At 36.9% G+C, this 22842-nt stretch overlaps 1 protein-coding gene across 1 annotated transcript; it reads right to left on the bottom strand.

Moving 5' to 3' along the window:
- Window positions 1–396: 396 nt before the first annotated feature.
- On the bottom strand, window positions 397–21901 carry LOC114675684 (ankyrin repeat domain-containing protein 18B-like). The gene is made up of 7 exons (XM_077949129.1): window positions 21873–21901; window positions 14490–14619; window positions 7360–7641; window positions 6227–6438; window positions 4678–4900; window positions 1160–1205; window positions 397–458 (listed from the first exon to the last, which is right to left on the bottom strand). Exons 1-7 carry the CDS (start codon window positions 21899–21901, stop codon window positions 397–399), a joined length of 984 nt encoding a protein of 327 aa, XP_077805255.1.
- Between the last annotated feature and the right edge of the window lie 941 nt (window positions 21902–22842).

The raw sequence follows: 22842 nt of genomic DNA, 5'->3' as shown, positions 1-22842 counted from the left end.
AAGAAAAACAAAGAATTATGTTCTTTACCTAAAACACTTTGGTTAGCTCAGTGTGATTTTAAAAACTAAAGAGTTGAGAACTTTATCAGAGTTAATAAGAATGAGAAATATGTATGTACATTTACAATACAAAATTATTATTAAATAATTTACACATGACATTAAATCTAATTGTGTTTAAATATCAGAGCTTTTTCATTCTTCATTCATCTACTCAACAGACACGTGCTAAGATTCTAGAACCAGCACTAGAATTTCAAGATGAAGATGGTATGGTCCACCTCCCAACAGTCATAAGCTATACCCAAAAAAACCAGACAAGACAATGTCCATATAGAGTCATGGATACACAAGAGGTATACAGCAGGGCACTACTGGAACACACAGAAGGGTCCTCTATCCCACTTTTATGTCAATATCATGGGCTTTCTGGTGGAGGCGATAATATAACTTGATACCTGAAGGACAAGGAAAAGCTCATCAGAGAGAGGGAAGAGGTGCAGGCAAAGAGCCTGAGGTGGGGAAGAGCCCTGCAGAGTTCCGCTCCGTCCAGTTTGGCGCTAGAGCAAAGGGCAGAGTGCAGTAAGTGGTGAGAGACAAGGTTGAGTAACTTGACAGGAATCACATTGATGTGGGTGTTTTTATTTCATGGTGAAAAAGTTGGAACTTTTCCTGAGAACAGACATAAGCCAATGACACAGTAAATGACAGGAGATTTAAAATGTCACTTGTCAAGTGACTGCCTATGAAGGGTTATTGCTCAGCTAAGTATTTCTGAATGAATTTGACATCTGTTGGCCTTCAATCTCTACCAAAACCCTGAGAACTTGATGATGCCTTTGTTTTCTGAGAATCGTTTCAGGGTGCTGGCTGACAGTTCCATGAGGATGGAAAAACTTAAGAAAGTGTAGATCCAGTGAAAAAGAGATGCATAGACTTCTTGGGAATTTTTGAAGCTATGGGATGTGATGAATTTATGGTGCACAAGGACAGTCTTCTCTGTGGAAGTTTTTGTTTTCATATCTTTCATTAGATGTGCATAAGAGAAAAATACTTAAGATGGTATCTACTAACCCAACAATGAAAAGGAATGCCATTTGTTATTAAATTTTATTTCTAAAATAAACCTAAATTTAAGGAATAAATTTTGGTAACATACTTCTCTTTGTCTCTCTAATTATTTGTTCTACACAGTCCAGCTCCATCTAAAATAAGTGAAAATAATAATAATGTTTAAGTTAAACAAAAAACATTATCATGAAAATAATATATCACTTACAAATTGTGGTCTTTAGTATTTTTAGTGACTAGACATAACTTGAAGTTTGCTTCAAAAGAAAAATAATCACATACATAAAGTAAATTTTCTACTTATTTTAATTTAGATAACAGAGGATGTATCTGTGTAATGTTGCTTAGAGTAATTGGACAAAAACACAGTTAATATTGGTCTATTGCATAGACATAATTTTAGAAAGGTGGTGTTTATTAGTACAAAGGTTAAACAATGGCCAGGTGTGGTGGCTCATGCCTGGAATCCCAGCACTTGGAGAGGCCAAGGTGGGAAGATCACGAGGTCAGGTGATCGAGACCATCCTGGCCAACATGAGGAAACCTGGTCTCTACTAAACATACAAAATTAGCTAGACGTGGTGGCCCACACCTGTAGTCCCAGCTACTTGGGAGGCTAAGGCAGGAAAATTACTTGAAGCCAGGGGTTGGAGGTTGCAGTGAGCCAATATTGCACCACTGCACTCCAGACTGGCAACAGAGTGAGACCTTTTCTCAAAAAAGAAAAAGAAAATTAAAGTCATCTTTTACAATGAATGCATTACTTTGAAATTCTTAGCAGAACTCTCCCCTTTATAAAAGTTTAATCTGTTTTTTTACTCCAATAAATTTTTATCTTAAAAAGAAATTTCTATTCTCTACTTATACTAAACTTTTTTATGGTAAATTTTTCTTTTATTAATTTTTTTTTCTAGTTTGTATTCTCAATTAAGGTGGTACCTGTGGAGGTTTTTTCCAAAGGTATATTGAGGCATGCCAAGATTTGGAGTACAATTGAACACATCACACAAGTAGTGAGCATATGACCCAATAAGTAGTTTTTCAACCCTGGCCCACTCTGTCCCTCCCCGTTCTTATTTCTCAGTGTCTATTATTCCCATGTTTATGATAATGTGCACCCAATGTGTAGCTCTCACATGAGTGAAAGCAGGAGATATCTGGTTTCTGTTTCTGTGTTAGTTTGAGTAGGGTAGTAGATTCCAGCCGTATCCACGTTGCTGCAAAGGGCCTGATTTTGTTCTTTTCATGGCTGCAAAGTATTCCATTGTATATATGGAATTCTCCAATCTAGCTTGGATTTTCAATCTACCTTGGATGCACCTGGATTGACTCCATGTCTTTGCTATTTTGAATAGTGCTGCAATGAACACACATGTTCATGCATCTTTATGTTACAATGATTTATTGTCCTTTAGGCATACCCCTAGTAGAGTAATGAGGTTGCTTCATGCAACGGTCATTCTTAGTACTTAATTTCCAAACTGCTCTCCATAGCAGCTGAACTAATTTATATTGCCACCAACAGTGTGTGTTTCCTTTCCTCCACAGCCTCCCCAACATATATATATATATGTTTATATATATATGTTTTTACTTTTTAACAAAAGTCATTCTGACTGGTGTGAAATGGTATCTCACTGATGTTTTATTTGGCATTTCTCTGATGATTATCAATGGTAAGCATTTGTTAATGTGTTTGTTGGCCACTTACATATGTTATTCTGAGAAGTGTCTGTTCATGGCCTTTGCCCAGCTTTAACGGTGTTATTTATTTTTCGCTTGTTGATTTGTTTAGGTCTCTTGTGGATTCTGGATAATAAGCATTTGCTGTATCCATAGTTTGTGAATATTTTCTTGTATTATTTAGGCTATCTGTTTAATCCAGTGATAGTTCCTCACGCTGTGCAGAAGCCCTTTAGCTTAATTAGATCACACTTGTCAATTTTGTTATTCTTGCAGTTGCTTTTGAGGAGTTAGCCATAAATTAATTGACAAGCATGATATCCAGGAGAGCATTTCCTAGGATTTCTTCCAGGATTTTTATAGTCAGAGGACGTACTCTTATGTGAGAATGGCACAAACCGATTTTTTTTTTTTTTTGAGATAGTCTCCATCACCCAGGCTATAGTGCAGTGGTATGATCTTGGCTTACTGCAACCTCTGTCTCCTGGGTTCAAGTGATTCTCCTCCCTCAGTCTCCCGAGTATCTGAGATTACACATGCCTGCCAACATGCCTTGCTAATTTTTGTATTTTTAGTAGAGACGGGTTTCATCATGTTGGCCAGGCTGGTCTCAATCACCTGACCTCAGGTGTTCCACCTGTCTCAGCGTCCCACCTGTCTCAGCGTCCCACCTGTTTCAGCGTCCCAAACTTCTAGGCCTTGGGACTACAGGTCTGAGCCACCGCGCCTGGCCAAGCACAAAGCTTTTAACATAAAAAAGGAAATTAACATTTTAGGGTTTTGTTTAATTCATAAAATGCAATTAAATTGGATTCTACTAAATAATAAACATCCATATGTGGTAAAGTGTTTGGATGCCAATCATTCAGTTGTGATTATGGGTGGGAAGAGTTGAGATGGTGCAAATAAACTTTTTTAAAAGTTTTTATTTTCAAGATGGAGTCTTGCCCTGTCACCCAGGCTGGAGAGCAGTGGTGTGATCACGACTCACTGCAACCTCTGCCTCCCAGGTTTAAGCAAGTCTCTGCCTCAGACTCCCTAGTAGCTGGGAATACAGGTGCCCACTCCCCACCCGGCTAATATTTTTTTGTAGTTTAATAGAGATGGGGTTTCACCATCTTGGCCAGGCTGGTCTTGAACTCCTGACCTTGTGACACACCTGCCTCAGCCTCCAAAAGTGCTGGGATTATAGGCATGAGTCACCGTGGTGTCTGCTGCAAACAAACTTTAAAAGTGACATGGGCTGGGCGCAGTAGCTCATGCCTGTAATCCCAGCATTTTGGGAGGCTGAGGCAGGTAGATGACAAGGTCAGGAGTTTGAGAACAGCCTGGCCAATAGGGTGAAACCCTTTCTCTACTAAAAATACAAACATTAGCTGGGTGTAATGGTGGGCGCCTGTAGTCTCAGCTACTTGGAAGGCTGAGGCAGGAAAATCGTTTGAACCTGGGAGGTGGAGGTTGCAGTGAGCCGAGATGGTGCCACGACCCTCCGGCCTGGACAACAGAGTGAGACACTGTATTAAAAAAAAGAAAAGAAAAGAAAAAAAAAAAGGCGGTAGTATGCACTGCAACTAAACTAGAATTAGAGAGTAAGCCAAAGCATCTCAAGGTATATCGTCAGTTATTAGGCAATAACATGCAATTTCTAAAACCTAACTTAAATGCAGCTTTTAAAAACATTTTAAATGTGTCAGTTTAGTCACATGTATTGAATAAAGCTAGGAAATGGGTATCTCTTGAAAATGGGAGCTCCAGGGAATTAAAAAATGAAAAGTTCCCATTTCCTTTCTGTGTTAACATAGCTAATTATGATCTTTACTTAACATGCATAAGTCAACAGAACAACTCAGTATTTCACCAAATTACAAAGAGGAATTATATTAGAGAAATGAAAGCCAAAAGAGAAACGATCATGTAACTAACCTCAGTGAAGTAGTTCTTGCAGTTATTTGAAGTCTGTGGGTTTGAAGTAGGAATTCTGATGGACATTTGGGGAACATATTTTCTGTTGAGTCCTCTACTAGTAAGATTTCCAACACAAGGTGACTCTGGGTCTCGCCTTGTAGAAAGAGTGCTGAGAAAATGTTTCATCCGCTCTTTCTCCATAAGGAGCTTGGTGCTGATCATTGCTATTTTCTTATTCGATCTGTAAAGACAGCAAAGACAAATGCTTAGTATTTCATTTTTCCTTAAATGATTCTTAATGACTTGCAGTTTTTAAAACGTTGCCCTGAGAGTAAACCAAAGTACCCACTAAACGGTGTTTTCACACCGAAGATGTGTGACAGCATACCTGTTGTAAGCAATTATAATTGTAAAATCATTCTAAAGAAGCACCCGTGTTTCTAAGGTAATTTATACTGAACAAGCAGTTCAAACAAAGTAGACAGGGGAGAGAAACGGCTGTCAGTGATGCACGGCTCACCAGGTGAAACTTGCTGCTTTCTAAAATGGCTCCACTTGTGCGATTCTAAAGATTCCATTAGAAATACTTGTATTTAAAGGGTAACTATGCGGGAAAATGAATATGTTGATTTGTTGGAGTATAAGAACCACTTCACTGGAAATCATTATATCAAAACATCATGTTGTAAAATGAACAAAAAAAAAATCTAGGAATAGTTCTGTTTAGTAAAGAAATTTTAGGTTTCACCCTTGTACATTTCACCCATTATCTGGGAACAATTAAGCATTTGGCACTGAGGAAGAACTCAGAGCAACAGCTCCTGGGGAGAACTAGATGGTGTGGCTTGGAATAAAAAGAACTAAAGCAGCGCTGAAGGCAATTAGCCCCCAGCACTGTGACCAAGGCACTGGAGTGGGGGGCTTGTTCTTTCTGCCTTCCACACAAATCTTCAGGCTGAACAAGGTGTTACTTTTTAATGACTTTGTGAATTACACTTCTTTAAATTCCTTGATAATTATTCCCTATTTCACAAGGATGCCTTTCTGTAACATCTTGAAAATGTTACACAAATAGTCTTTCTTGAGACACCCTCTATTGATAATACTAAAAATCACAATTAAAAACGATTGTGCCCAGAGTAGCAGTACCACTCGACACTTTGGGTGTAGGTTGTGATCTACCGAAGAATAAATTAAACTCATTAATCTTTCTATTTAGGGAAACTCTGACAAGTAATTTTATAACAAGATCGCTTTATGAATTATAAAGCTTCAAAAATACTTAGTGACAAAAACTAACAGATCAGACTAACTACATGAGAGTTTTCAGAGGAAAAAAGTCATACAAAAGCAAAAAAAAAAAAATAAAAATTAGAAATGGGACAGACATTATCCTTGACTAATATTTTAAAGGTAAGATTATTTACTAACATTATTTTCCAAAATTACATTATCAAATTAGCATTCACTTCGTACTAATCTCCTGAAGCCATCTCACTAAAAATTATGTTTTCAAAACAAATTAGTGAGCTTAATTCATTTCCTACAATTGTATGTTTTGACTTACTTTGTTATTTTTTTTGACATGGAATTGTTAGCTTTCAATGCTGCTGCAAAGGCTTCCTTATATTCTTCCAATTCGGTTGTAACCTCTTCATAAGCAGTTTTCATTTCGGAGAATTTACATTCCACATCTTTAAGCATGAGTTCCTTCTTATTTAGTGAAGCCATGTTATCCTTGCTTAACTGCTCCAATTGTTTTTCATGTTGTGCTTGTGTCTAAAATGAATGAAAAGAATACATTTTTAAAACAATTATAACCTAATTACCATATGTTTTTTGCCTTTCATTTTGAGTCAGTGATTCAAAGAGCAATTTTGAATATGTTAAAAAAAAAAAAAAAAGAGGCTGGGCCGGGGGCGGTGGCTCAAGCCTGTAATCCCAGCACTTTGGGAGGCTGAGATGGGTGGATCATGAGGTCAGGAGATCGAGACCATCCTGGCTAACACGGTGAAACCCCATCTCTACTAAAAAAATACAAAAAACTAGCCGGGCGAGGTGGTGGGCGCCTGTAGTCCCAGCTACTCGGGAGGCTGAGGCAGGAGAATGGTGTAAACCCGGGAGGTGCAGGTTGCAGTGAGCTGAGATCCGGCCACTGCACCCCAGCCTGGGTGACAGAGCAAGACTCTGTCTCAAAAAAAGAAAAAAAAATAAAAAAGGCTGGAGCTTAACATATTTATCAGCAATATCAAAAAAACTAATAACTGAATTCAGAATTAAGTCTGATTTATACAAATTTGAAATCATAATTATGTTACTGTTAATGTAATCTGGTCATACAAGAAGTAATAGAATGCATTCATAATTTTAAAAAGTGATCAAAGAACAATGTAGCTTAAGACCAATTTAAAAGTATCACATAATCTCTAAATCACAATTTTTTCTTATGCCAACTGGTCTTAATCATCAAATGACTCCATAGTGAGAATCATTACTCTGAAAGATTGATCTTGTTATAGTAATAATGGAAATTTAAATGTTTAAAAGAAAAAACAGATGCCATTTTTTTCTAGAACTCTACAAAGCAAATTGCTACAAGAGAGGCAGAAGAAACACAATATATACATATCCAAAATACAGTTTGCAGTGAAATAAATGAAAGCACATTACAGATAAACTTACCTGATTTAAAAAACTAACCTGTAAATGGATTTCTTCTAATTTTTCTATTGCCTGCATTGCCTTTTTATCTAGCTCTGATTTATATTCTTGTACTTTGCCAAGTTCTACCATATTGTTTTCCATATGTGTCTTAAGATTTAATATTTGTTCTTTCAACATCTTTTTATCCTCCTCAAGTTTTTCACATTCCTGTTGTACTTTTCTCATAGATAATAACTCCTGTTGAAGAACTTGATTGTCTTTCACCAAACTGACACATTTTGAAGATACAGCTTCCTTCTCTGCCATAAGATCATCAAACTGCATGAATAAAATAATATAGTTTGATATAGACTAAGAATAATCTAATACAAAACCAATAGCAAATTTTGAAAAGTATTTACTTGCAATAAAATGTTATCTGTAACACAGTACATTCTTCAAATGTAAAGCCTTAAATTACTCTGAATTTTAAGAGCAAAGTTAAAGCTACCATGAGTCACAAAAATATATGCTTTACTGTCATCATCTTTCCAGAGAACTTTTGCACTTCATCTGACTTTTATTTTCCTGATAATACATTTCTGTTCCTCCTTCAATGGCACTAAGTGATCTCTCAGTGAAAAGTGTCTAACCCCCTCCCTCATCCTCACTCCCCATAATATGTCAAAACGGTGTCAGACATATCATAGTGGGTGATTTAGGCCAAAGTCAATAAATGGCTCTGGGAATAAGACTTTGAAAATAATTTAATACTCTATACTAGGGATGGTGGCTCATGCCGGTAATCCCAGCACTTTAGGAGGCTGTGGCAGAAAGATCACTGGAGGCCAGGAATTTGAGCTCAGCAAGAGCAAAATAGTGATACTCCCATATCTATATATATATGTGTGTGTGTGTGTGTGTGTGTGTGTGTGTGTGTGTGTGTGTGTATGTGTGTGTGTGTGTATATATATATACTTATTTTTAATTATCTGGGCATGGTGGCTCATGCATGTAGAGCCAGCTAGTTGGGAGACTGAGGCAAAAGGATGGCTTGTACCCAGAGTTCAGGGCTGCAGTGAATTATGACCACACCACTGCACTTCTGCCTGGATGACAGACAAAGACCATATTTCAAAAAGACACAAAATAATGAATCCTATAAATAAGGATTCAATGCCATAAGCCTTTCCTTAGACTGCAAATGTTTCAGGACAATTTGAATTGCATTTTAAGAAGTCATGATTCTTTGGGTAAAGGCCATAGAATACAGCACCCAGAAATAAATCCACATATTTAAAGCCAATTGATTTTGGACTAAGGTGTCAAGAACATACATTGGGGAAAGGACAGTCTCTTCAAATGAATGGCACTGGGAAAACTAAATATCCATATGGGGAAGAATGATACTAGCTTCCTCTGTAACATCATATAAAAAAGAAACTCATAATCAATTGAAGACTGAAATGTAAGGCCCCAAATTATCAAACTACTGTAAGTAAATATAGGGAAAATGCTTGAGGACATTAGTCTGCACAAAGATTTTTATGGGTAAGACATCAGAAGCATAGGAAAAAACAAATGATAGACCAATGGTAGTACATTGAGCTAAAGAGCTTCTGGCCAGCAAACAACTGAGTGAAGAGAAAACCTGTAGAGGGGGAGAAAATATTGTCAACTATTCATCTGATAAGGGACTAATATGTAAAATGTACAAGAAACTCAAACAACTTGACTGTTAAAAAAAAATCTGAGTTCAAAATCGAACAAAATATCTAACTATACTTGTTTTTAGAAAAAAGAACTACAAATAGCCAACAAATAAATTTTAAAATGTTCAGTATCACTAATCCTCAGGGAAATACAAATCTACAATGTGATATAATCTTGCTTCAATTTGAATACATTGCTATCATTGAAAAGATATAAAAATAACAAATGCTGGTGAGGCTCCGGAGAACAGGAAACTCTTACATGCTGTTGGTGGGAAGGTAAATTAGTGCAGCCACTACAGAAAACAACACGAGTTTTTCTCAAAAATCTAATAATGGGACTGCCCAGGGACCCAGCAACCCCACTACTGGGTATTCAGGCAACAGAAAAGAAAACAATAGATCACAAGGATACCTGTCCTCACATGTTTATTGTAGCACTATTCACAACAGCTAATGTATCAAATCAACCTATATGTCAACTAACCAAATGAATGGACAAAATCCTGTGGTACACATACACAATGGAATACTATTCACCATAGAAAGGAATTAAACCCTGTTATTTGTGGCCACGTGGATCAGTCTGAGGGATGTTATGTTAAGTGCAGATAAATACTGCACATTGTCACTCATGTGTGGGAGCTGAAGAAAAACTGAGGGCTGGGTAACATGGCTGATGCCTGTTATTTCTTAGCACTTTAAAAGACCAAGGCAGGAAAATCACTTGAGGCCAAAAGTTCCAGTGCACCCTGGACAACATAGGGAGACATCTCTACAAAGTCAAAAATCAGACAGGTGCAGTGCTGCATGCCCATAATCCCAGCTGCTCAGGAGGCTGAGGTGTGAGGATCGTGTGAGCCCAAGAGTTTGAGGCTACAGTGAACTATGATCAAACCTCTGTCTCCAATCTGGATGACTACAGTTGCCCAGAGCCCAGACTACACTAGCAAGGTCCTGTCTCTTAACAACAACAAAAAAGTTCACAGAAGTAGGAGAGGGGAGGCTGGTTAATGGATAGAGAATTACAGTTAGATAAGAGGAATGAGTTCCGGTGTTCTGTGGTATTGTGGGGTGAATATGGCTATGATTTATAGTATGTTTTTTAAAAGCCAGAAGATTTTGAATGTTCATAATTCAAAGAAATGAAAAATGACTGAAGTAGTAAATGTGCTAGTTAGCTTGATCATTACACACTATGTACATGTATCAAAATGTCACTCTATGGCCATAATTATGTGTGTGTGTGTGTGTGTGTGTATATATATATATATATATATATATATATATATATATACACACACATGTCAATTAAAACAAAAGCGAGGCTATATTCATCCCATTTAAAAACAGAATATGGGCCAACCTTATTGACTTCCTTCTAATGAATAGAATGCAGTAAAAGGGATGCCATGTGGCTTCCCTATCTCAGACTGCTTTCCCTTCGAACTCAGCCCCCAGATTGTGAGAGAGATCAGGCCACGAAGAGAGCCTGGCAGTGCCAGGGTCAGTGTTCATGCTGCCTGCCCCAACCAAGGTTCCAGCCAATGGCCAGTATCAACCATCAAACACGTGGGTGAGCAAAGCTTCAGACGATTCCATTTCCCCAAACGATCAGCTGTTCCTAGAGAAGCTGAGGGGAGCAGAGACAAGCTCTCCTGGCCAAGCTTTTTCCAAACCACAGGTTCATGAACAAATGAAATGTTTTTCTTGTAAGTCACAAAACTCTGGGTAATTGTTAGAAAAATAAAGGTTAAAAGAGAAAACAGGAAACATAACTTGTGTAGCAGAAAAGAGTCTCCTTTAAAGTAGGATCTAATAAATGTTGAGATTTATTCACTGATGGCAAACATTACTGAGAAGCAGCAGATAACCAGGAGAGAGACAGAAGGTGCTGAGGAGGAACTTTTCCTAAAACCCCCTTCAATTATGAGCTCTGATAACAAGGCCAGGGTGTCTCCTTACAATTTCCCCTCAAGTTAGGAGACCAGACTGGGAAGCAAGAAGACATATGATTTGAGAAACAACTAGAAATACTTGGTTACATAACCAAAATCAGACATTTACCTGATTTCAATGAACTAAAATCCTAAAAGAAGAAGCTTTGAGTATTTATTAATCGATCTAGTGTTCAATTTTCATTTTCCTTTTCTCAGTGAGGAAATAAGGAGAACATTATGGAATGATTTTTAGTCTTCAAAGAAGTAAAATAAACAGCACGCTTTGAGTGCTAAGACATCAAATGCAATTTCTCCTTCACCTTACTTCAGGCTTGTTTGTATGGAGAAGTTAAGACCATCCCATCTCTATGTTATGCCACAATGTGTCTCTATAGCACATCCTGAAATTTCAAAAGTCAAAATACTAATCTACTACGTGTCTCTGATAAATTGCCTGAACATTACCTGATTTTGAAGTGCTGCACTCCTAAGACTTTTTCTTGGAATGAATTAAACTTTATATTCCAAGAATCGTCTACTGAGCTAGAAAGCAGAGCTGTGCATCTCTGTTTCAGCAAAAGGAGGTCAATACAGGGAACTGTGGTTTCTGTGAATGCAAGATTGGCACCAAGAAAAGTATTAGCCACAATGCTACCCAAGAGAACCAGCTACCAGGTGGAAAGAGGATCTGCGAACTGAAAGATGATGACTTCACTTGATTTCCACTGAGGAAAGCTGGCAGCTCAGACTTAAACTTCTCCTTCCTGGATGGTAGACAGCTATGGAAGATTCTATGAAGTACAATGAATTAGCAAAACATAATGCACTAAATATTAGACTACGTCAGCATATCCTGTGATCAAAACTTTCCGCAAATATAACTATAGAGTGGGGCAATGGAAAAGAGACTAAAGGTTGGAATGGAGAAAAAAAGAAATCAAGTGTGTCTTGTAAGCCTGACTTCCCATCATGTCTTAGACTAAGTAAGGTATAAGCTGGCCAGAGACATCTTCGAGACACAAAAAGTGAAGTTAAAGATATTCCACTACATTTAATTTTTATTATGACATAAGACATCTGGTAATATGCAATATGATGGAAAAAAACTCCTCATTAAATTTGATTTGGCCTTGGCATAAGAATAGACATAAACAAGCTAAGAGTTGATAATCTAAAAATAAACTTGCACATTTACAGTCAACTGATTTTATACAAGGTTAACAAAAGAACAGAATGGGAAAAGAATAGTCTTTTCAACAAATGGTGCTGGGAAAACTGGGTATCCATATGCAAAAAATAAATAAAGCTGGACCAGATATCTTATTTAAAAATTAACTCAAAACAGTTAACTGTAACAGCTAAAACTATAAAACCCTCAGAAGAAAACCCTGGAATAAATCTTTGTGACTGCATTTTGCAGTGTTTTCTTAGCTATGACTCCAAAGGAAAAATGGATTCAATGGACTTCAAAATTGAAAACTGCTGTGCCTGAGAAGACAGTATCAAGAAGTGAAAAGGTAAGACACTGAGTAGAAGAAAGTATTTGAGAAGCATATATCTGATAAGGGACTTACATATATAGGACATATAAAGAATGTCTGCCATTCATAAACAACAAGATAACCCAATTTAAAAAATGGGCAAAGATTTTGAATAGATATTTCTGCAATGTTATGTGCAGATAAGGGAACCTGGACTTGTCTTGCCTGGACATGCCGGCAGAGGACTGGAGGCCTACAAGCACTGGCGGGATGGGGAGGAGTCACCAGGAATTCCCGCCTTATGCAGGGGAGGAGCCTGACCACTTCAGCTCATGTGCTCCTGGTATTCAATTGTGAGGTGGAAACCTGTTTGCAGGACCCCTCTCTTTGCTGAGCACTTTCCTTTCACTTAATAAATTCTGTCCTCCTCACCCTTCAATGTGTCTTCGTGCTTAATTTTTCCTGGTCATGACAGAAGAACCCAGATTTAGCTGAACTAAGGAGCAAAAACTCTGCATCAATACCTGCTACAGCACAGATGCAGCATGAAAAATTATGCTAAGTGAAATAAGCCAGTCACTGTAGACCGCTTGCTTTTTATTTCAGAGGCTTATAGGCAAATCTATACAAAGAAGGTGGGTGGTTCCCTAGGGCTGAGGGAGGAAGGGGAAACTAGTGAAGATGGCTAAATAATGTGGGGTTTGTTTTTAGGGTGATGAAAATGTTCTAAAATTGATTGTAACGAGGACTGCAGAACTCTCTCAAAATATGAAAGTGAATGAATTGTGTATTATAATTAGTGAATTGCATGGTGTGCTCATTATTTCTCAATAAACCTGTTATCCTCCACCCCTAATTAATTTGGTACTAGTGATTTTGGTACTAGTGATCTGGAGACAGATGTTGCTTGGTTTCAGATCACTGGCCAGAGGTTAAGGCCTAAGAGAATCAACAGCATGTCCTTTTTATAGAAAAAAGGATTCATGTTTTGAAAACTATTCTTTTCATTAGTATCAACTCAGTAAAATTAAATGAAAAATCTTTCTTTCACTGCTTAAAGCACTGAGAGATTTATATTGAGGAATAAGACCTTGTTTTCTTTGGCTCCAATTTCTATCCACAGGGTCTGGGAATCACACACTTCAAACTATAAAATCTCATCAGATGGGTTTTATTAACTCTTATAATGTGGCTCACTTTCTAACCCGATTCCGGTCCAGCATCACAGAGAGAAGAAGCTGAAGGAAATAAAAATATTTAACCCCTAAATATATTTTTGACATATTTTGAAATGGCCGCTGCAGGGCCAAGAGATTGAAATGGCCCTCATTAATGTAGCCCAATCTCTCCCCTTCTAGGTCTTCCCAGTTCTGGGGAAGATTAACTAAGAGCCTGATGCATTTAAAATCTGAAAAGGTATATTTATCCTCTATTTTCTCAACATATTTTGGCAGAATTTGGGTTTTTTCATTATTAATATTTTCCCAAATTATGTGATTTTTGATCCCAAAACTGATTTAAAATTACCGTATGTTGGAATGTAAATTACTCTATTATAAAGATACATGCATTTGTATGTTCACTGCAGCACCGTTCACAACAGTAAAGACATGGAATCAACCCAGATGTCCATCAGCGATAGACGGGATGAAGAAAATGTGGTATATATACACCATGGAATACTATGGAGCCATACAAACGAATGAGGTCATGCTCTTTGCAGGGACATGGATGAACTTGAAGCTGTTATCCTCTGCAAACTAATGCAGGAACAAAAAACCAAACACTGCATCTTCTCACTTTTAAGTGGGAACTGAACAATGAGAACACACGGACTTGGGGAGGGAAACAACAAACACTGGGGCATGTTGGGGTCAGGAGGGAGAGCATCAAGATCAATAGCTAATGTCTGTGGGGCTTAATATCTAGGTGATGGATTGATAGGTGCAGCAAACCACCATGGCATGGCACACGTTTACCTATGTAACACACCTGCATGCCTTGCTCAGGTAATCTAGACCTTAAGATAAAATAATTTTTTTAAAAGAAATCACCTTATGGTTTAGCTTCTTAATCAGAATATCCATTTTCAGTTTATCAGTTTTTAAGTCTCCATGGAAACCAAAGTCTTCATTTCCAAATACATATAACATATTTATTGTCCTTTCCAGGAGTTTCTTATATCTGCAAAAATGTACATAGTTAGTAAGTCAAGTATTTTTAAAAGTAACTATTAAATAATTGTTTAAAAAGATGTTATGTTATGGCATATCAAAGAAACAAATCTATAAGCTATGATCCTTTCAGTTTCAACTGAACATAGTTTGAAAGCATTCTATATGAAATTACAATCTTAGATAAATAATATGAAGAATAATTTATGGCATATATAGCAGGTAAAGTGATATTATAACCATACATTTTGTTTTGTTTTGTTTTGAGATGGAATTTCACTCTTGTTGCCCAGGGCGACGTGCAATGGTGTGATCTCGGCTCACTGCAACCTCTGCCTCCTGGATTCAAGTGATTCACCTGTCTCAGCCTCCCAAGTAACTGGGATCGCAGCCGTGTACTACCACGCCTGGTTCATTTTGTATTTTTAGTAGAGATGGGGTTTCGCTGGTCAGACTGGTCTTGAACTCCTGACCTCTAATGATCTACCCACCTTGGCCTCCCAAAGTGCTGGGATTACAAGTGTGAGCCACCACACCTGGCCTAACTACACTTCTTGTAAATAAACTATTCATATCCATGTTGGTATGCTAAGTAAAATAACCTATTACTAAATATAAGCCATAACCCAGAGATGAGTAACCAAGATAAAAAAGTAAAACACATATGTTTGAAAAAGACACAAAAATACATTTTGACACCCATTGACCGCAGTCTATAAGAGAAAAAAGTACACACAAAAAGCATCAAGGAGATCATTCAATGTAGAAAAAGAGAAGAAAACATCTTTAGTATCTGAGTTGAGGAGAAAAAGGAAACAGGCCATTTTAGAAAAAGGGAAAGGGGCAGAGAGACGTGTGATGATTTAAAGACTTTGAAGAAGAGATCTAGAGATCTTTGCTGACATGATGTCAACAAAATGAAAGAGATACAAAACCATGTAGAGAAAGGCAATGTCAGAAAAATGTCGATTAGATTCAAAAACAAACTTAAGTGCTCAGTAAATAAATAGAGAAGTAGCTGTGTTCAGGGCTTCAAAGACACATTCCATTAAAAAAAAAAAGTGATCAAAACGTGAATGCTCATTTTACTTTTTCTTTAGGTTTTACATATATTTTTATATATATGAAATTTATTTATGTAAAACAGAAGTTTTATAACATGTATACTTCATGTATACAACGGAGGTACCGTGTAAAATGAGTAAACTTCCAATATGTTTTATATCTAAAAGAAAAAGAAAGAAGCAGAAACAAAATATAAGCTACATATCAAGGTAAATTTTGATGTTAAAGAATGACACAAATAGGTCTTTAAAGAATTTGAATGCAGCAGAGGATACTACAAAGGGAAGAAAAAATGACCACAGACAGCAAAAATATCTTCAGAAATCAAAATTCAAGCTAGATAATGAAGAGTGTACTTGACATTACTTGTCCAAGGCTTTGTCATTGTTTTCAAAACCATTAAAGAGTAAGTGGCCAGGCGCGGTGGCTCACATCACTTTGGGAGGCTGCAGCGGGCAGATCACGAGGTCAGGAGTTCGAGACCAGCCTGACCAACTTGGAAAAACCCTGTCTCTACTAAAAATACAAAAATTAGCCAGGCATGGTGACACACACCTGTAATCCCAGCAACTCAGGAGACTGAGGCAGGAGAATTGCTTGGAGGCATAGGTTACAGTAAGCCAAGATCGGGCCTTTACACTCCAGCCTGGGAGACAGAGCCAGACTCTGTTCTCCACCAAAAAAATAATAATAATAAAATAAAGTAAGTATAATATTTTGGCTTCAAAAAACTTTCACCTTGCCCCAGCAGCTCAGCTGACTCCCGCCCCCACGACGCAGATGCCTATAAAGTTGTGTTGTGAGCTTGTAAAATACATTTCAAAATAGAATTCGTTTAATTATGAAAATACAGACGTAACATGAATTTGTATCTAGGTTTTAGTCAAGTAAAATTAGAGTTAAATCAATTAATAAATGGTTAACATGTTCTACAATAGGAAAACCTTACCCAGTTGCCTCTTGTTCTAATTCATGATTTTTCTTTCTTACTCGATTCACATTACATTCCAGTGATGATATTAACTCAACAAGTTTTCTTAATTCTTCCTTTTTTTCTTCAGTCTTAAAAAAAAATGTTTAAAATTATTTTTGTAAAATCTAGAGACCCTCTTTTATCTCAAATATTTTTCTCATAAGTGGATGAGTAATACTTATTTAGGCAGGTGTATAAAGTGCATTTTATAAACCCGATGCCAGGAAGGGCAGATTTCAAAAATAGTAATTTTTCTTAATACTGCTAAAAATGATTCATACTTTCATCATTATCTTTTCTGAAATTTAAACTGCCAAAAATCTTTGTTACAAATGAGGGTTTTTACACATAAAATACTAAGGGTTAGTAAAAAAAAAAAAAAAAAAAAGTAGTAGTTATATATTTACATTTAGTTTTTAAAGATACTCTAGAAACATTGTCATTAATATTTAAGATATTCCAAGTTTTCTTAAATTATGTCTTACTAACACGATTTTTAGAAAACTCTTATCTAGTTCCTGTTACATTTTTGATCCTCATCTATCTTCAGGCTGAGATAAATACTGTCATTCTAAGTATTCACCCATAGGTTTCAGTTTTTCTCTTTCTCTTAACCACTTCTCTTTAAATAAAGTTTATTTTTTCTATAATAAACAAAAGCACAACTTTTGTCTACTTTTTGTGGCTTTTCTATTACCCTGTTTCTCCCCTTCCATTGGACTCTATGACACGTGGTCTCATCCAGAAATCTATTTTTCATCACTTACTGTGTTTTTTATACTGAAATCTGATTTTTAATAATTCCAATTAAAAACTCCAAGGGTCGTCAAGGACTTTACTCCGCTTTACTCAGCAGCAACTGCGAGCGGTGACCAAATGCTCGCTCTGCTCCTCTGACCCCACTTCATTTCTAAATGCAGCAACCTGTGTTGTTCAGCTCTACTCCTTTTTGGTTTTTGTTCTGTTTAGTTTTTGTTTTTTGTGTTGAGATGGACTCTCCCACTGTCACCCAGGCTGGAGTGCAGTGGCATGATCTTGACTCACTGCAGCCTTCACCTCCTGGGTTCAAGTGATTCTCCTGCCTCAGCCTCCCAAGTAGCTAGGATTACAGGCATGTGCTACCATACCTGGCTAATTTTTTGTATTTTTAGTAGACACGGGATTTCACTATGTTGGCTAGACTGGTCTTGAACTCCTGACCTCATGATCTGCCTGCCTTGACCTCCCAAAGTGCTGCGATTAAAGGCATGAGACACCACACCCGGATGCTATTTCACTTTTTAAATTCTCTCAGGACTCTGAAAAACCTCAAAACTTTGACCTAGATTCCCTAATCTACATGTCCAGCTCTGACCTTTCTCTTGAGGCCTCTTCCTTCTAGGACACATATTATAGACCATATTCTCAACCACACACTCATACGTTGCTACTTGGTGCAGATGACTTTTGTAGATAGTGAATCTTGTCTATTTTACATTGGTTCTTATTGATGCTACTTTGAGAATACTGTTATTTTCTAATCTCAAAGAGGGCCTATCTCACTGTTACAATACTGACCAGTATACTTTGTCCTTTTTTTCTTTCTTTCTTCTTTTTTGGACCAGTATACACTGTTTTTCTTTGTTTTTCATTTTTTGTTGATATGAAGTCACACTGTGTCATCCAGGCTGGAGTGCAGTGGTGCCATCTTGGCTTTCTGCAACTTCCACCTCCTGAGTCCAAGTGATTCTCCTGCCTCAGCCTCCCAAGCAGCTGGGACTACAGGTGCACACCACCACACCTGGCTGATTTTTGTATTTTCAGTAGAGACAGGGTTTCACCATGTTGGCCAGGCTGTTTTTGAACTCTTGACCTCAGGTAACCCACCCACCTTAGCCTCCCAAAGTGTTGGGATTACAGACATGAACCATGGCACCCAGTCCTTGTTTTCTTTTATAATGAAAACTTTCCCATGAGAATCAGATTATCAATTGTTTGCCTTTGTTTTCTTTTAAAGAATTTCCTTTTCCATAGAGATGTGGCATGATGAAAGTCTTGTTCTAAAGCTTCTTTCAGGGGGACACTCAACTATATCATTGGCAGCTCCAGTCAAGCAGAGGTCTCCCTGCTTCCCAATTGAGATTCCTCATCTCAAAATGGTATCCACCAAATGTCTTAATCCAGGTAGTCTCTTGCTTAGAAATTCATGAAATAAGAACCTTCTTGAGAAGTTAGAGGCTATTGATGGAAATGGTTTAAAGCTGCCCCTTATTACATGTTTTACACTCAAGGCAGACATCAAGTGGCTAATAATTCTATGCCTGATGTCTAACTCAATTCTATGGGAATCTATACAGAACGTTTTACTTATGAGACAGAGTCTCGCTCTGTTACCCAGGCTGGAGTGCAGAGGCTTGATCACCACTCACTGCAGTCCCAATATTCCAAGTTCAAGTGACCCTCCTATCACAGCCTCCCATTGTAGCTGGGACTACAGGCATGCACCACCATGCCTCAGTAAGTGTTTAAATTTTTTTTTTTTTGAGACAGGGTCTCACTATATTGCTCTGGCCGGTCTCAAACTCCTGGGCTCAAGCGATCCTCCTGCCTCAGCCTTCTAAAATGCTAGGATTACTGGCATGAGTCACCTCCCCCAACCAGGTGTTTAACTGGGGACTAACATGAAGCCCTTAGAAGAGCACATGGAACATAGTGAGCTACATAAAATATTTGCTATTAGTATAATAATTCTATCTGTATATCTTAACAAAATTGTGTATGTTAGGCAGATGGCATGCCAATGGAACTAGTCTCCTATAGCTGCACTCAATCATTCTTCTCACCACTGAGAGCTGCAGCAAATGGGGGGCATAAAATTTATAACTGACTTTTCCATCTGTGCGACTCAGTAGGCAATGACTATGTATGTACTACAATGTAAATAGCGCCTCCTGGATTGAATAGTGTGTAACTGACATGACCAGCAGAGACAGGCTAAAGACACTGAGCTGGAAAACCCTAGGCTCTATTGCTAAATCGAGGTTCCTGAATCAGTTCCCTCTGAGCAACTGTTGCTGTGGTGCTGCCTTCACAAGCCGTCTGCTGAGCACTCAGATTGAGGGGCTGTGCTATGGTTCCTCAGACAAGCTGCAGCCAGAACTGTTCAGCTGACAAACTGGTAGCAGTCCAGAAATACAGTTCTGGCTGCGGAGTGAAAAAAGGCCAATTTAGATTCCTTTTCATAGTGAGAAAAACATAAACATGGATTTGAACGATTCTCCTCTATTAGACTCATTGGTTTAGACTTGATATTTAATTGCTAAAAATACATTTAGAATATAAACCTTACTGTGTCAAAGTCTCAAAGAAGAAATAATTGGTATGGTATAAAGTACTTCGTTGTGTGTTAAAATCTTCTAAGCTAAAATGTTTTCAATTTATGCAAGGATAGGTGGCATACATATTATATATTATTCCCCCATTAAGCACATTTATAATGAGACAAAATTATCTTCCATAAAAAAGCCATGTAAAATTAAGGACTAAGTTTTTCTGCACAGACTAGACAACAATTGCTAACACATAAGGTCAATGAGAGTCAGAACAGTCATAGAAAAATTCATGAAACAAAAAATCGTCTGCCAGGTCTGATGAATGAGGCTAGATGAACAGAAACTGAAAAGGCAGAAAGGATAGCATGAGCAAGACAAGTGCTGAAATCTGCCCAATTAACTCTGAGGATAAAGTTCAATGGCAGGAAAATAAAAGCACATGTCCACATAATAACCTGTAAGTGAATGTTTGCAGCAGCATTTTTCATAATCGCTAAAAAGTGGAAACTAACCTAAAGATCCATCAACTGATGAATGAATGGAAAACCAGTATAGTCATGCAATAGAATATCATTTAACTATAAGAAGAAATAAACTACCAGTGTGTGCCAAAATGTGCACGAATTCTGAAAATATTATGCTAAGTGAAAAAGCCAGTCACAAAGGACTACAGATTGTATAACTCTATGTATATGAAATACACAGAACAGGCCAACCTGTGGAGACAAAAGTAGATGGTGGTTGCCTATAACAGGGGTAGGTGAAGAGACATGGAGGAAGGTTGCAGTCATGCTTAGGAGATGTGGGGTTGCTTTTCAGGGTGATGAAAATGCTGTGAATATACTAATAATACTGAGTTGCACATTTTAAATGGTTGAACCATCTGATGTGTGAATTATATCAGTGAAACCGTTTTTAAAATCCAATGGCAGGACCAAGATAATTTTATCAACTCTCAATTTTTGATGTACATACTATATCAAATCTAAATATTTCTACAGTTTTATAGTATATTTTAAATAAAAGATAAAGAAAATGCCTAACTTTTCAAATAGTTTGTAAATTAACCTAAAATATGTACATTTCAAAGACTAGTATAGTGGCCTTTCTGTACAAGTTAACCTAGAATCTGTGAAATAAATAGACACAGATTCTGTGTTCATTCACAAAAGTGAAGAAATAAGATAATCTTCTGGAACATTCCATTAAACATTCTCCTCTGATTTAATCTGGCATGCCTCATCAGAGCAACACAAAAATTACTTAAAAATACTGTTTAACAGGAGAAAAGTCAATTTTCTGTGAGGAATGATGTATAATTCTCAACCTTTCCAAGGGCATGTGTTGCAAGAGAAAAGGTATACAATGGTTTTTCAAAATGGTAGAATGAAAGTCACAATATAAAAGAAAAGTACATTATAAACATAGTAAAATGGAAATAATTAATTACAATTAAAACACAAAAGCTTCTGCCAAAATTAGTATCCTAAAACATGTTATATAATTCAATCAGCTGCAGAATAACTGTTGACATGTTAAATTTCATACATACTTGACTTTCCACTTGAAATAATTTCTTCTTTGAGGCCTGTGTCTCATCCAAATTAATGTGACAACGTGATGTACCTTCCGGTGGAGACTCTAATGTAGTTAATTTTTTAAGGGAATCAGCTACTTCTCGTTGAAGTTGTCTCACAACCACCTGATAAAATATTTTTGTTACTGATTTTATTAATTGCCTTATTATTAAAGTATGTTAATACTATTGAACTCTAACGTACCTACTTTGAAAACTATCACCACACACATTAATTCACCTTCTTTTCATCACATGTACACACTTTTATTTATTACTGAATTCAGTGAGGAATGCAGAATGTGTTATCTTCCTGCCTAATTCGTATTCTTACTTACGCAACAGACTCATCCCACCATTCAATCATCTTGGAAGCTCAACTCAACCTCAAAGTTCCTAACATATTTAATCACCTGTTCAAATCCTTCTAACAGATTCCTATCTCAGAGTAAAAGTAAAATTCCAATGACCTTTGAGGCCCTAGGTAAACAGGCCTCTACCTCCCTCTCTGACTTCAAAATACTAAAGGCAGCTATAGTATCTTTGTACTGGACAAAGTTATATTCAAATGATAGTCATTGAGCTTTGAAATAAAAATTATGAGTTAATTATTAATAAAAATATTCAAAGTAAACTATAAATTCCAGTGGGAAGACTAAACCAAATACGGTTTTGCTAAAATTTACCACATTTATCCAAAATATGATTTTATAACAAGTAGGTGCCCTTAAAACATTATGTGGTCATAAAAATATGTAATTTGACATATTTTCAGATTTGTTAATATGAATAACAACAAAGCTATACCAACTAAAATATATTAAAAGCTACTTAAAGCAAGGTATGACAAGACACAGCAATGCACTTCAGTTCATCTGGGAAATCTAGAATTAAGTGTCAAAGAAAATCACTTAATTAAATTGTAATTTGAAAAGACTCATTTCAGGTGTAAACATTTCCATTTATACCTTCATCACGGTCTTAACATGTGGCAACATAAAGACATTAAAATTATTATTTAACCAGTACAGGACTATCTACCTGAAAATATGACTCTGTGCCTAATACAATTTTGCAGGTGACACAATGTCTTTTCTCAAAGTAAATCATGTGTCACCTCTACCTTTTATTTCCTAGAAACAAGGTATGCTTCTAAGCTGATGGAATAAACACATTTTGCCTTTTATGTTTTCTTATTAAAACAGCTTTGTTGAAATATCATTTACATACTATATCTGTCTCTACAATCCAACTTTAGAGCATTTCCATCACTGCAAGATCCCTCACACCCTTTAGCGGTCATTACCA

The sequence above is a fragment of the Macaca mulatta genome, chromosome 10, assembly GCF_049350105.2.
Source record: "Macaca mulatta isolate MMU2019108-1 chromosome 10, T2T-MMU8v2.0, whole genome shotgun sequence".
NCBI classification, from domain to species: domain Eukaryota; kingdom Metazoa; phylum Chordata; class Mammalia; order Primates; family Cercopithecidae; genus Macaca; species Macaca mulatta.
This window is presented reverse-complemented; position numbering and strand designations above follow the sequence as displayed.